This window comes from Mustela nigripes, chromosome 12 (assembly GCF_022355385.1).
Source record: "Mustela nigripes isolate SB6536 chromosome 12, MUSNIG.SB6536, whole genome shotgun sequence".
NCBI lineage: Eukaryota > Metazoa > Chordata > Mammalia > Carnivora > Mustelidae > Mustela > Mustela nigripes.
This window is the reverse complement of record NC_081568.1, coordinates 104,096,467-104,112,950: the sequence shown is the minus strand read 5'-3', so window position 1 is coordinate 104,112,950 and position 16,484 is coordinate 104,096,467. Positions and strand designations below refer to the sequence as shown.

At 37.2% G+C, this 16,484-nt stretch overlaps 1 protein-coding gene across 1 annotated transcript in view; it reads left to right on the top strand.

Moving 5' to 3' along the window:
- HOMER1 (homer scaffold protein 1) overlaps nucleotides 1-16,484 on the top strand; it is a 132,930-nt gene that overhangs the window by 37,067 nt on the left and 79,379 nt on the right. Inside the window, exon 2 of the mRNA XM_059418129.1 lies at nucleotides 11,936-12,092. Coding sequence (XP_059274112.1) covers nucleotides 11,936-12,092 — 157 coding nt within the window. The remainder of the gene's footprint in view (nucleotides 1-11,935; nucleotides 12,093-16,484) is intronic.

Genomic DNA, 16,484 nt, shown 5'->3' with positions numbered 1-16,484 from the left:
TATTTGACAAAGAGAGAGGGATCACAAGCAGGGGCAGTGACAAAGGGAGAGGGAAAAGCATACTCCCACTGAGCAGGGAGCCTGATGCTGGGCTTGATCCCTGGACCCTGAGATCATCACCCGAGCCAAAGGCAGATGCTTAACCGACTGGGCCACCCAGGTGCCCCTAAAATTTTTTTTTGGATGGTAGGCCAGGAGAACTTTAAAAGACTTGAAGTTAAAAGTTTGACTTACAAGCATTTACTACTCCTCTACTCAGCCTTCCACAATGGAAAAATGTTGAGGAACTTCAGAAACAAGTTGGCAGATAAAAATTAAAACTGAATTCAATACCAAAGAACTGTAATTTACCTTTGAAAAGAGCAGAATTTATATGCTGTTTCTATACTCTATTGATTTTCAAACATTAAATGTCATCAGCTTTAGAAAAATAAGCAACTCTGCTTTTCTGCACTTCAGTGGGTGTTGACCTTAATTAAGTTTATATATGTGGTTAGAATCATGAGCTTTCCCCCTGCATATGGTTTAAGTGCTGAATTTTAGATTCTGGTCTCTCCACTCTCTGAGGCTAAAATTAGGTTTCAAACAAGCTCAGGAATAAGTGTAGAATTCTGCTGGGCTCAAATGGGCCAGAAATGTATGAAGACCTCCTCAGCTTCACTAGTGATCAGGGTTGTGCAGATTAAAACAACAACGAAATACCATTTCATGCCCATCAAATTGGCCCAAATTAAAGCTATTATTTGGACATTATCAAATGTTGGGAGGAAATAATCCAAGGCTAGTAGAATATAAATTGGTACATGTGCTGTGAAGAGCAATTTGGAAACGTGCTATAGTGCATATCCTATGACCAGGAATTCTAGTAGATCTTCTTGCATGTGTGCACAAGTAAACACACAGGGACATTCTTTGTAATACTATAAAATAGTATAAATTAGTATAAATAGTATAAAAATTAGAACCGTATGTAAGGAAATGGTTATATAAAATAGTCCATTATTTTCCACTTGAAATACAGTGTGAATATCATGTGTCATTTTAAATTTACTCTTAAAAGTTTTTAAAAGGTAAAATAAAATCTATTTCATTTTTTTTTATTTCTTTTTTTTTTTAAAGGTTTTATTTATTTATTTGACAGAGAGACCCAGAGAAAGACATGGGCAGGGGGAGTGGGAGAGGGCTTCCTGCTGAGCAGGGAATCTGACATGGGCCTTGATCCCAGGACTCTGGGATCCTGACCTGGGCCGAAGGCAGATGCTTAACAACTCAGCCACCCAGGAGCCCGGGTAAAATTAATTTTAATACATTTTGGCACAATATACCAAAATATTATCTTTTTAACATTTGATTAATATAAAAATCATTGGGCTGGGGCACCTGGGTGGATTAGTGGGTTAAGCATCTGCCTTTGGCTCAGGTCATGATCTCAGGTCCTGAGACTGAGCCCAATGTCAGGCTCTCTGCCTAATGGGAAGTCTGCCTCTCCACCCTCACTGTCCCTCTGTGCTGTCTCAAATAAATATTTTCAAAAATCACTGTGCTATTTTATATTTTATATTTTTACATACTAAGCCTTTGAAATCCCTTACGTATTTTGTACTTAGAGTACATCTCCATTTGGATGCTAGAGTTTTTATCAGAAATATTTGATCTATATTTAAATTTCATTAAAAGTACAGTTGGAATAGTAGATTCACATACCCAAGTTGTCCCATACATGCTTAAATGTTTTTAAATAACCAAGTTGGGTATCAAAAAATCCAAACTAAGTCATTTTTTCAATTGCACTAGCCATATTTTAAAGAATTGGTTGTTATGGGACGTGTAGCTACCATATTGGACAGTGCAGCTCTAATTATAGCATAAACTTTTGTTTAGCAGTTAAAATGAATGATCTACTACTATATGTATAAAACATGGCTGATTATTCAAATTTCACAGTGTTAATAAAAATTCTAGAAAAATGCTGTGAGGTTTTATTGTTTGTTTTGAGCAGTTTAAAATATTCACAATAATACTGAGAATAATGTAATATTCATGCAACCACTATTCAAATGTAGCAGACATTAACATTTTTGCCACAGTACCTTCAAATATTTCTCTTCAATCCTGGATTTGTTTTTACATCTACTTCAGATACTGTGTGGATTGAGTGTCCACTTGGTTAGTCTGTAGTACGCATATAGGAAGAAGAGTAACTAAGTAATATTGCTCCTTGAAATATTAATTGGTATTAGAACTTGAATAATCTTCTAATGTTTAATGCATTTGTAAAGTTTTGAGGAATTGGATGTCTACTAGAAAATTATTTTAGATTTTTAGGAATGCACCCCCTGTTTTAACAAGAATTAAATTCTCAATAAGAGGCTATTTTCTTTAGATTTCCCTAATGTATATTTTCAGTTTCCACAATTTAGCTTTGTTTCGTGGAAATAATTGGAAAGAGGAGAATGTTTAAAGTCTAATAGAATTGAAAATACAATACAGTACTAACTTTAAATGTAATGAGCTACCAGGAATACCTCTTGATTTTTTTTTTTTAAGACTTTATTTATATCAGAGAGAGAGAGGGGGAGAGAGTGAGCACAGGCAGACAGAATGGCAGGCAGAGGCAGAGGGAGAAGCAGGCTCCCTGCTGAGCAAGGAGCCCAATGTGGGACTCGATCCCAGGACGCTGGGATCATGACCTGAGCCGAAGGCAGCCGCTTAACCAACTGAACCACCCAGGCGTCCCACCTCTTGATATATTTTTAAACATCCAGTATTTTATCTGAAATGGATAGGGTTTAAAATGGGGAGGAGGATGGGGCGCCGGGTGGCTCAGTGGGTTAAAGCCTCTGCCTTCGGCTCAGGTCATAATCCCAGGGTCCTGGGATCGAGCCCCACATTGGGCTCTCTGCTCAGCAGGGAGCCTGCTTCCTCCTCTCTCTGCCTGCCTCTCTGCCTACTTGTGATCTCTGTCAAATAAATAAAATATTTTTTTAAAAAAAGATTTTATTTATTTATTTGACACAGAGAGACACAGAGAAAGAGGGAACACAAGCAGGGAGAGTGGGACAGGGAGAAGCAGGTCTCTCACTAAGCGGGGAGCCAGACATGGGGCTCCATCCCAGGACCCTGGGATTATGATCTGAGCTGAAGGCAGATGCTTAATGACTGAGCCACCCAGGCGCCCCCTATAGTCTCTCTTAATAACTAGGAGTAAGATTGTTAAAAACCACTCTTAAAATGAGGGATGGTAAATAAAGAATATAAACTGTTGTTACTGTTTAAGTCTAGTTTTATAATTTAATAGTCTTAAATTCCAAACGGAAAATTTTAATTTGTTTTCTTCAGATATGTCAATTAAATCAAATATTTGATATCGTGAAAGTTTCTGGTACTAAATTTTTGTGATGCAAACAATAATTTTCTAAAAAAATCTTTCATTTGAATGGCTGTTGAACAGTTAAAAGACTAAGGAACTCAAATTTTAAAAATCCTACAATTTAAAAGATATAATTCTAAAAATTTCTTGCAGAAAAGATGTTCTGTAGTGGTTAGTGTCACATTTTGATATCTAGGTTATAACAATGTCACTTCACATTTTGGTTTTGCTAAATAATAACAATTGAAGTTTTGTTTTTTTTTTTTTAATTTGACAAGAGAGAGGCAGCGAGAGATGAAATACAAGCTGGGTAATGGGAGAGAGAGAAGCAGCCTTCCTGCTGAGGAGGCAGCTTGATGCAGGGTTCGATCCCAGGATTCTGGGATCATGACCTGAGCCAAAGGCAGAGGCTCAAGGACTGAGCCACCCAGGCGCCCCAACAATTGAAGTTTTAAAAAACATGTGCCTGCTATGTTTTTGGTTTATCACTAGATGGAGTTCTTGTAGTATAACTGTGTGTTAGGCAGCCATTAGTAGAATAATCTGCTTTCCTCAAATCAAGTATTTTTTTTTTAAAGATAACGTTCTACACATCTACACAATCAGCTGTTAAATACATAACATGGCAATAAAAATACATAGTTGGTAGTATGCAGTTATAATCTTTGAGCAGCATCAAAACAGTTATTTTAGTCAATAAGACTTTTCTTAGGTGAGTATGTGGGGAGGTGGAATTTGACTAATTTCCGATAATCCAGAGAGATTACAATTTATATTATAATTTGTACTGGAGGAAATTCAGGTGCTTGAGTTCTGGTTTGTGCCACCCCGACTGGCACTGAAACTAAGTTCTTCACCTATTACATCTCAAGTTCAATGATCATTGGTGTCTATTCACTCCTTCTCTTATCTTTTCCCATGTCCTTTAGGCCTTAAAAGTACTATCCAGGGGCGCCTGGGTGGCTCAGTTGTTAAGCATCTGCCTTTGCTCAGGTCATGATCCCAGTGTCCTGGGATCAAGCCCCACATCAGGCTTCCTGCCTGGGCAGGGCTCCCTGCTCCACAGGAAGCCTGCTTCTCCCTCCCCCACTCCCCCTGCTGTGTTCTTTCTCCCCCTCCCCCTTGCTCCCCCCCACCCCAAATAAAATCTTTAAAAAAAAAAAGTACTTTCCAGCTTCTCAAATTTCAGAAACTAAGCTGACAGTACTATGTTTTTTTTATCTTACTTTCTGTGTATTTACTTCTAATGAAGGAGAGTAATTTCACTAGGAAGTGGACATACTTTCAGCACTTAAGTCCTGCAGTTAGGCATGTTTGGATTTTTGCTTCTCTCCTCCTTTCTCTTTATTCCTCTTTATGAATAATAGGAATACCTTCATATCATTTACTGTTTAGTCAGTTGAGTTCCAAGCTATTAAAATTTGTCACTTACTCTGTGGTTCTTTAGCAGTCTTCACAAGTGGCCTCTGAAATACCCTTTTCTCAATGTTAATTTTGATGCGCATGTGCATGTAGTTTCCTCAACAGTGCCACCTAAAAAAGTCTTTTTAGTACCTGTGCAAGGTTTAAAAATTAAGTATACTTAAAGGTTTATCTAAACAACTACTAGTTCCCTATTTCATTTTTTTCCTTCATCTAGCCCCATCACTAGAGGCAACTGCTTTAAAATTTTCAACTTTTATTTCTCTTGGTGGTAACCTCTCTGTCTCTAATAAGTATTACACTGCTATTTCTTGATTAAAAGCTTTCGATATTAAATTCTTAAAGTAGGAAATCAATTGATAGTGAACTTTTGCCATTTTCACATTTGTTCTTCCCACATTTGTTTCACATATGTTCTTCTCAGTGCAGTTAGTCTTATGAATTTTATTGATTAGAATTTCAAATGAGACCCCCTCCCAATCTAATTGTGTATGCTGTGGGGTTGTGTTATGAAGTTAATGAATGACCAGCATACAGCTAGATAGCCAGGAGTTCTGGAGGACCTTTGGTGGCCTTTTATTAGGAGCAATTTCCTTGTAGGGTTTATTTTTATGTAAACCTTTAGTTCAGTTATCATTTGTGTAATTTTTAAAATGAAAACTGCCTGGAACAATTAGGAAACTTGTTTTATCCCATAAGAAGCCTGGAGGCTGATTCATTGATTCAGTGACACAATCAAGGAAGCAGATTCTTTGTTTTTCCATCTGCTATTCTTAGCGAACAAGGTCGGCTTTGTTCTTAGGTTAGCTGCCTCACAGTAAGATGACTCCTTCAGGTCCGGTGTCACTGCATACATTCCTTCTTATGTGTGAATCTCTTTGTGTGTGTACCCAGAAACTTCCAGCAAACATTCCCTGGTTATCTCATTGACCTGAATTGCTTCAGAAGTTCATTCCTAAACTGACTTCTGGAAAGAAGAATGGGATTGCTTTGATTACCCTAGAGAAATAGTTCATAGTCATGTGGAGGAGGGTTAGAGCAGCAGAACAAATCCAGAATGTGTAAGGAGTGAGTGCTGAAGGATAGTTGGTGAATCATCACCCAACAATGCTTATAACAGTGTCAAACTCTCAATGAGAAGTGTTATTTACCTTCTTTCTTAAATTTCTACCAGGCTCCTTTTTTTTTTTTTTTTTAATTTTAAATTAGAAAGTCAGGGAATTATTTGAAACTATAGTCCTCTTTATATCCCTTTGCTACAATATTCAATTGTATCTATATATATAAAAAGAATATTTGTTAGCTAAACATTAAAAGGAGTCTAGGGAGGGGGCGTCTAGGTGATTCAATAGGTTGAGGGTGTGACTCTTGATCTCAGCTGGGGTCTGGATCTCAGGGTCCTGAATTCAAGCCCTGCACTGGGCTCCAGGCTGTGTGGAGCCTTAAAAAAACCAAAAAAATTAAGGAATGTATAATTTCTTTTTCTTCCTTGGAGCTTGGTTGTTAATACTGGACGGCATACCTTTATACTTCCTTGGAACATAAATTTATTGAATAATGTTTGCAAAAATACAGATTTCAGTAATAATTTTTAAAGTGTTATCATTGGGTTTTTCTAAATTGAATCTATCCAGATGATAAATGTTAACGTTTTCCCTTTTTTTCTGGATATAGAGCTTACATATATCTTTGGCAAATAGTCTTACTGTTTTGCTTCAGTTTTCATGATCCTTGTTTCTTCCTTATTACAGAGATGCCTAAGTTAAATATAGTAAATCTTGATGTCAGTTGTAATGAGTTTGAATGAACCTTGTTTCTAAAACAAAATTATGATTTTACTACATTTTTCTCAGGTCATCTTATACTTTCATTCTTCAGTTTTTCACATCCATGTTAAGTTTTGGAGTTGATTACTGCATATAGTACTTTTACTGGGTTTTAGCCCAAGATGAAAAACTTCAGAATTATTCTTATACCAGCTTCTTAGAATTATTTTATGAGCCAACTGGAAAATATTCCAGTAAGCTTTTCTTATAATAGATCATTTGAATCACTCATTGTCCTGATTACTGATGTAAGAAATGACAAAGTAGAAGAATCTCTAGGATTGAAGTGTGTATGTGTGCAGTGTGTGTAATCTGTTTAGTTTTGTTTCTTTAAGCCAGTTTAAGCATTTCATGCCAAAATCTATTTGCTTTTAAAATTGATTTTTAGATTAATTTCATAGAAGAGTTACTTTGAATGCCAATAACAAACACCTATTTAAGAAATGATACTGTAGTATCATTACTAAAAAGGCTTCAATTTTTGTATTGGATTTTTTATATATTTTCTAGTGACCATTAATAATGTCAGTAAAAGTGGCGGAGTACCCAGACCATTGTGGTTATAAATATAAGTCCTATGAGATGTTAATGTGTTACATAGAAAAGAATTCTGGGATCAGGTAATTTTGCCCCTTGCTGAGTTATGCCAGCTTAAATGGGTTTCTTTACTGCAGGACTTTAGATCTTTAATATACTAAGGTGCATTATAAGTATTTCAGAATGGGACATGATAGTGTTTGTAGAACTTATTTAAACATGGAACATATATTTCTAAGACTGTTTCATAGAATATACTTTGGGAAATAATGGTATTTGATGCAGTTAGTGTTTGTGTGAACTGCTATGAAGGAAGTAGTGTGTCTAACCTTTACTGATGAATGCTTTCGAGTTTATTAGAAAAAGTATTAACTTTAACACTTGGACCCTGGGGACAATAAGTTTCAAATGCTTTACAGATCCTTTTAAGAAATAAGAGCTTGAAGATTTCAGGTATACGTTTTCTCTTGCTGCTTCTACAGCTCTTCTCTAAAATAAAATTTATCCACATGCTTAGTGTTGTTGGAATGTATCTTAGACTAGTGATATGATCTTTTGATGACTGCCCCCAAATTTTTACTCCAGCCTGGTTTTCTCTACTGCATCCAAACTAATGTTTTTAAGTTCTTGTCCTGACCGTTTTATACACAAACCCTTATAGGCATCTGCTATTCAAAACTATTCAAAACTGAGCTCATCCTCTCCCATTTCTTCCTCCCCCAATCCCAGACTTGACGTTCTGTTTCCCATCCTGGCTAGTGGCACTATAGACATTTTAGTCTGGATAATTCTTTCTTGTAGGAAACTGTTCTGTGCATTGTAGATGTTTAGCAATCCCTGTCTTCTACCCACTAGAGGCCAATAGCAGTCTCCTTCAGTTGTGATGACCAAACATGTTTCTAGATGTTGTGAAATGCTCCACGGGGGACAAATCACCCCCATTTGAGAAACACTGCCCTACAGCCAATGTGTTACTTAAGCTTACTGATTCTGTTTTCTAAATTTGCCTTTAATCCCTCCTCATGTCTTTATCCCATTCCTTAACCTCCATTTCTCTTTATTTCTAATACTTTGGTTTCTTTCATAAGGGTCTGACTAGCCTTCCTGTGTCCCATCTTTTTTCCCTCCCATCCACCTACTTCGGTTCTGCCAAATTTATCTTTCTAAAATGCAGAGCTGTTGTCTATTTACAATCTCTCAGTAGTTTCTGGAGGGGACCCTCAAGAACTTCATTCTCTCTTTAGCCTCATTCTTCAAAGGCACTCATACTCACAACACACACCAGTGTACTGTGCCTTCTTCCCACCATACTGTACTTTGTTTCAAATTTTACCTAGATGTCAGTTTCTCCATGGTAGCTCTCAGATACTAATTTTCAGAGAATATATCACAGTGGAAAATGTTTTATTTTTTTGATATCTGTCCTCCCTCATTAAATTGAACTTTTCTGGGGCAGGGACCATCTCTCTGTTTTTGGCATATAGTACACACTCAGTAGAAGTCTGAACCATTTATTAGTATGCCTTGATAGATGTGGTGACTTCCTCATTACTTCTAGGAATCCTGTTCCTTGTGTCAACAGGGAAATTATTTTCCTAATCTTTTTCATCTAGACTTTGAGAGGCTTTTGGAAGGCAGCTATGCTGACCACTATACCGCCAGTGCTTTGATAGGCTTTGACCACAGACATCTTGAACTATAATTTTAAGAAATCACCATTTCAGGACAGAATTGAAGAAAAACAGTGTACGTAGTCGATATTCAAATTCATAAGGCACACTAGTAAAATATCTACTTTACTCTAAAGATTTTTATTCAGAGAAAATTAAATGGTGTGGATTAAGTGTGCAGATTAATGTAATTGAATTAAAATGGAAAGTATTAGACTCACAACATTGGATTGCCATTGGTAAGGATTTGTTAAAAGGCTTGTAGAAAGCAGTATCATTGTCTTAACTCTTTTAGTTATTTTTTCCTTTTTCTTTTAGTTTTTTAAAAAAGATTCTATTTATTTATTTGAGATAGAGAGTGCCTGCATGCACATGTGCATGCTTGGAGGGGAAGTGCAGAGGGAGAGGGAGAAGCAGGCTCTCCACTGAGCAGGGAGCCCAACATAGGGCTCAGTCCCCGGGGATCATGACCTGAGCTGAAGGCAGACGCTTAACTGACTACCCAGTGGCTCCTTAACTATTTTAGTTTTTTATAAGATATATATATATTGCAATATCTTGCACTATTTAGAAATGTATCCCATGTCAAACAGGGAGAAGTTATTAGTAAAGACTAGAGTTCCAATATCCCTTCCTTCCATGCCTTAATAAATACAGTTTTGTGTGATTGGGTTTTCCTGTAAATTGGAACTAGGTACACTCAAGCTGACCAACTACACTTACACCTAGAACTTTAATTAAAAGGTTAAGAAGAGGGGTGCCTGGGTGGCTCAGTGGGTTAAGCCGCTGCCTTCGGCTCAGCTCATGATCTCAGGGTCCTGGGATCGAGTCCCGCATCGGGCTCTCTGCTTGGCAGGGAGCCTGCTTCCTCCTCTCTCTCTCTGCCTGCCTCTGTGCCTCTATGCCTACTTGTGATCTCTGTCAAATAAATAAATAAAATCTTTAAAAAAAAAAAAAAGGTTAAGAAGAAAAAACTCTAGTTTTGCAGGGCTTCTTTTGAAAATAACCAAGTGTAGCATCAGCTTTGGAAAAATTGAAGGATTGAAGATGGGGAAACTGTAAATGACTAAGACCTATTCTAAGTACTATTCTGGGTACTCACTCATAAGCTTCTTTAAAAAAATTATAGTCCATCCTCATTTGTAGATTCTGTATTTGCAGATCTTTCTACTCAGTAAAAATGTATTTGTAACCTAGTCTAAGTACTATTCTGAGACCTATTCCCAATTAGCACCTTGCCAGATTGTTAATAATTATTCATTGGATGAATCTATATGTAATATGAGTTAAGCTAGAAATGATGGCTTTCTGCTTCAGTTTTTAGGGAATGGCATTAAATATATGAGTTCCTTCAAAAGAGATTCATTTAATAAGAAAAGCTGTTATGGAGATTTCCCGAAATAAAGCTGGGAAGAGGCAGGTTACTTACAGGAAAGGTACCTCTCTTCAGACCTGGTCTCCAAGGGCTGAAGCAAATCATAGGCATATGTCACACCCAGCTGATTATTAACCTGAAGAGTCATGTTGCCAAGGACCCAGATTTGCCTTGCCTGTTTTCCAGTTTCTCTCTTTTCCATATTCCCCTTGCTTTATGTTTAACATTTTAAACATTAAATACTGGTTAAAATTCTTTTTAATACCCTAAACAGCTTTAGGAAAGGAAGATGTTGTGTAATTGAAAGAAATGAGCTTTTTGGGGGCTTAAAACAAAAAGTCTGATAAAGGCTTTTCCAGAAGAACTTGTACTCAGAACTTGGACAACTTGCATTATAATGCTTCTGTTGCATACAGATCATTGCATGCTTGTTTTCCAGAGTGTAAAATAAACGAATGATATTTTGAACATATTTTTTTAATAGCTTTCTAGATTTTTAAAATCTACAGTGTATCTTTAAGGTCCTACTTAATCTCAATAAAAGATACTGTGGGGGCACTTGGGTGGCTCAGTGGGTTAAGCCTCTGCCTTTGGCTCAGGTCGTGATCTCAGGGTTCTGGGATCGAGCCCCGCATTGGGCTCTGTGCTTGGTGGTGAGCCTGCTTCACCCCTCTCTCTCTCTGCCTGCCTGTTTGTGATCTCTCTCTCTCTCTGTCAAGTAAGTAAATAAATAAAATCTTTAAAAAAAAAAAAAAAAGATACTGTGGTTGTGAGCTACCTCATCTTCCATATAGTTTTAAATAAAGTAGAGATTATATTGATTATAAATTTCTCAGTAAGTTATTTACTTATTACCAGAATAATGTTTCCGATGGGTAAGAATTTTTAACCTAGTGAGGGTCTAATATAAAATTCTTGTATTTTAACAGGATATAGTCCATTCTCATATTTGCAGTAGTTTTATCCTCTGAAGGCACCACACTCAGTTGTCAAATATTGAATGATTGCTCCCAGATGACATACAGGGTTAGGTTCCTACAGGCCTCTGGTCATATTTTCATCAGTCAATACATAGCCTTGTTTTATGTGTGTTTGTGTTTTAAGACACCTTTTTTAATATGTATTATTGATTCATTACCATTGAACTCCTGGCCAACAGCTCTATAATTCATGCCTGAGCAAAGCTCATATAACATATTCTCTCAATACGACAAATCACAGCCTTCTCACACATAAGAACAGACACAGCACAATGCTTGGGGGTTGTTTTAAACAGAGAAAGCACCAACGAAATGCACAGTAATGTGAAATACATGGTGCTAAATAAATCACAAAACGATCCTTGTTTACAGTATGAGCGCTGAAACAAGAAAGCCAAGTGTTTCCTTAATCAACCTCAGATGGAAACAGACATGTCAGGTGGTTCATATCTTTCAAATGCAAAAGACTAAGAAGGTACCTCGAATACTGATTTTGGAGTTATAAATACATTTTAGTGAGTAGGAAGATTTGCAAATACAGAGTCTACAAATAATGAGGATGGATTGTAATTGTTTTAAGGAAGCTTATGATTGAGAATTTAGAATATTCCAGATTTGAAACAGTGTTTCTCTTATTTTGTGGCATTGTGGGAGTTTTGACTTAAGTGGAGTCATCCTCACAGTTTTTGTGTTCTGTTGTCCAGTGGAATAAAATTGTCTGCTCTCAATCTGTCATTTTATTTTTTGCTCTATAGGGAACAACCCATCTTCAGCACTCGAGCTCATGTCTTCCAGATTGACCCAAACACAAAGAAGAACTGGGTACCCACCAGCAAGCACGCAGTTACTGTGTCTTATTTCTATGACAGCACAAGAAATGTGTACAGGATAATCAGTTTAGATGGCTCAAAGGTAAGTTACACTTGCTTTAAATAATCTTGCTGTTCTATGCAGTAGAGCATTTTCTGTTTCATTTAGAGGATTTTTGTCTTTATTAAAACACAGTATTTCCTTTTGAGTTTTAAAGACTTTTAAAAACCAAAGTTGATCATTCTTAAGGTAGAAGCTTTTTTTTGTCTACTAAGTTACTTGGATTGACCACCTTATTCTGATTTACATACCAAAATATTCTATACATTTTAAGTTAGTTTTTTTGATAAATATTAATTGCATATCTATTACATGTCAGGCATTATGTGAGGTGCTATAAATTTAATAGCAAACAGAATGGACACACTTTCTGCTCTTTTGGTGCATACAGTCTGATGAGGAACTAGAATTCTTTTCAGATACACTTCTGTAGATCAGTAGGCAATTCACAATCTCTAAATGGTTTGAAGCCTGGTCACTGCCACCATTGAAGCTGACATCCCTTATTCTGAAGAGAAGTATATGGACCAGACCTAAGTTTTTATTTTTAGGAGAGGCAGATGGTATCATGTTTAAGAACATAGGCTGCTGGGTTTTGTTTCTTACCTCTACCATCTACTAAGTGTTTGATTTGGGGCAAATTATTTCTCTGGGCCTCATTGTTCTCACCTCAGTTGTGTTAGTAAGGTTTAAATGAGTTAATATCTTCAGAATGCTTTGATCTGTGTATTGTAGTTAGTATGCCTTTTAAAGGGGGGAAATACCATTTTTTCCTCAGTGAATTTTGAATAGCACAGAAAGACACAGAAATATCAGACATCATATTCTGGATATAATGTACGTAGAAAGAGGAGGGCTCCATTCTTCTCCAGTAAGCTTTTTTGAAGGCATGAGACGTTTCACCTCCCAGTTATTATAACAATTCAGTGTAAGGTTTAAGAGCACGGACTGTGGTGGGGGGTGGAAAGCTCAGACTGTGAGACACAGACTGTCTGGTTTGAATTTTTACTCTATTGCTGACTAGCCATGTGACCTAGAACAAGGTATTTAATGTCTTCATACCTCCATTTCCTCGTCTGTAAAAAGGAACTATTAAAAATACCTACATCATTATACCACAGGGTTGTTTAAGGATTAAATAAACTTGGGCAAAAGTACTAAAAGGGTGCATAGTAATCAGTATGCAAAAACTGACTCTTTTTGTTATTATTACTATTTTTAAGTTATTGGTTATGTATCGTCTAATAGTTTTGGGGAACAAAAGATAATTTGATGTTCAACTTTGAGTTCATTTTTTCATGCGCTTACTCATTATCTCCTTAACTAGATGACAGAACTCCAAGGGCTATTTGTACCTTATCTTGTACCTAAGTGACTAATGTGTATTTATTAGAATAATTGATTCTCAGGGCACCTGGGTAGCTCAGTTGGTTGAGCAGCCAACTCTTGATTTTGGCTCAGGTCAAGATCTCATGGGTCCCCGGGACTGAGCCTTGCAGCGAGTGTGTTTACGGATTCTCTTCCTCCACCTCTGCTGCTCACCCCACTTTCTCTATCTCTTTCTCTCTTTCAAATAAATAAATCTTTAAAAAAATTGATTCTCTTTCATTTTTACTTGGAGGGTTTAAAGACTTGAGAAATAGTAATAGTTCATTTCTGTAAATTTTTTTTAAGATTTATTTATTTATTTGAAGAGAGAAAGAGCATGAGGGGGATGGGCAGAGACAGATGGAGAAGCAGGCTCCCCACTGAGTAGGGAGCCTGATGCAAGACTTGATCCCAGGACCGTGGGATCATGACCTGATTCAAAGGCAGACCCTTAACTGACTGCACCCAAGTGCCCCTATAAAACTTCTTTAATGGGGGCGCCTGGGTGGCTCAGTGGTTAAGCCGCTGCCTTCGGCTCAGGTTATGATCTCGGGGTCCTGGGATCGAGCCCCGCATCAGGCTCTCTGCTCAGCAAGGAGCCTGCTTCCTCCTCTCTCTCTGCCTGCTTGTGATCTCTCTGTCAAATAAAGAAATAAAATCTTTAAAAAAAAAAAAACAAACTTCTTTAATGAAGAATTCCGTCATGTTTTGTAACTGTTGAATGAAATCATCTGATTTTAATTGTTATGATCTCAGGCACTAGAATAATAATTTATTTCTTTTCCCTGAGTAGAACTTTCAGTTCTCTACAATCTGTGTTTACCTCTTGGCCCAAACCACAGAAAAGACATCGTTTTATTAGATGGGAGACTTAAATGGAATAAGTTCAACTGAAGAATTCCCTTGTCCCATGTGATTAAATAACTCTCATGTGTCCTTCATTCTCAAGCAAAAGAAACTATTGCTGCTGGCATTTCCGTTTTTGAATATACTTTGCAGCTTGTAATCATTAGACTCTTAAATAACTCTTGTGGAGGAGTTTTTGTTTTGTTTATTTTAACAAAATCTACCCTCTGTGGCACTTAGGCTTTCTCATTACCTTTTTTCCCAATTATTTATTTATTTATTTATTTATTATTTTTATTTTTTATTTTTTTATTTTATGTATTTATTTGACAGAGAGAAATCACAAGTAGATGGAGAGGCAGGCAGAGAGAGAGAGGGAAGCAGGCTCCCCGCCGAGCAGAGAGGCTGATGCGGGACCCGATCCCAGGACTCCGAGATCATGACCCGAGCCGAAGGCAGCAGCTTAACCCACTGAGCCACCCAGGCGCCCTAATTTTTTATTTTTTATAAACATATATTTTTATCCCCAGGGGTACAGGTCTGTGAATCGACAGGCTTACACACTTCACAGCACTCACCAAAGCACATACCCTCCCCAATGGCCATAACCCCACCCCCCTCTCAATACTTTTTAAAACTGATGCTGGTAGCTACTGCAGTCCCTGCTGGAGTAGTTGTTTTTTGATAAGCAGTAGTGGTTTACTTGTGGCTCAGTGTTTTTCTGCCCCTACCCCCACTTCTATTTCTGTACTGCATGATGAGTTGGACAGCCCTTAGGTGCCCCTGATTAGAAAATGTCTATTTGTTCTCATTTAGTGCCCTTACTGTGCATATAACATTTGCTTAAAGGTTTTCTAATCAAGCTGCGGAGACATCAGCATGGCCGAGGGCCAGAATAAGGGCCCTCCATGATCTGTAATGACACAGCATTTTTGCCTCTTTTCCTTGAAAAGACAGGAACTCTGGAATTGAGAGACAAATTTATTTTAAAGAACTAAGATTTTTCTTCTGAATGGATTCATATTCAGGCAGTTCAAAGCATTCTAGTCAAAGAATTCTAATGAATAATTTTTTTTCATCTATCATTTTAAAGTTTTTCTGCAGTGATTAAAGAATCTCCATACAAGTAATCCCAGGACAAGTGGAGGTGAGAGGTTCAAAATGGGGGTGAAAATGGAACTCTTAAAAGCATAAAGAAGTTCACTTGACATAGCTAAAAGTGAAATCTATGACCAGTAGCAGCTGGGTTTTATAGGCATCTATTTTCTTCGATGCCTGTAAAAACCTCTCGCTACCTCACATATTGAGAGTTATTGGGATCAAATGTAAAATGCCTTTCTGTCTCTGAAAACACTCCAATTCCAGCTCAAAAGCACCCTCATCAGGGAACACTTGAGGACCACCAAATCTAATATAGTCCCTGCCAGTCTTTGCCTTTGAGGCTCTTAGACTCTATCACATGCTGTTCTTGGGGGCTTCACAGCACTTAACCACTCGGAAATTAAATTAGTAAGCTACTTATTTATTTATTGACCAGCTCTTCTTGCCTTAGAGTGTAATCCACCTTTAAATGTTGCATCTCGTTGTTACATTTCAAGTTTCTAGAATTGTGCTAGGCATTTAATAGGTACTCAGTTTAAAAAGCTGACCAAAAGCTAACCGAATGATTCCATAACCAAATTCCTTACCTTTTGTTATTCCATTTCTTACCATTTGTTAATATATTCTTTTCCATTTAGTCTTTCATGACACCTTGCAAGTTAGAGCACTTGTTAGCCACATTTTACATAGTCCTAAAATGACACGCTAGGGAAAGGAGCTTTTGAACTGAAGAGAAAGGAGGTATGCGTATATAAATTTTGTCAGAGGTAAAAATGCTTAATCAAGGGTAAGGGCTCTCATAAAACAGCAGCTAACACATCTGCTGTTTGTGACAGAAAGTAAGGGACCACTCTTTCGTTGACTGTCTTCTTTAGTAGGACAAGGGTCATACATTCATGACTGCAACTTCATCAGTATGTGCATAGCTCATGAATATTTATATTCTTACTGTTCACGTGGTCTGTAGCTTTAGCTTTGTTCTGAAAATGCTTGATTTTCATTCTACATTTAGTAGTTCACCAAAGGACTGCTTAGGAATTTGGTAACTTTAATATTATTACTGGAATCACTTTGTAATCTTGGTTTTGGAGGGCATTCAACTAAACTAAGACTGGTTCT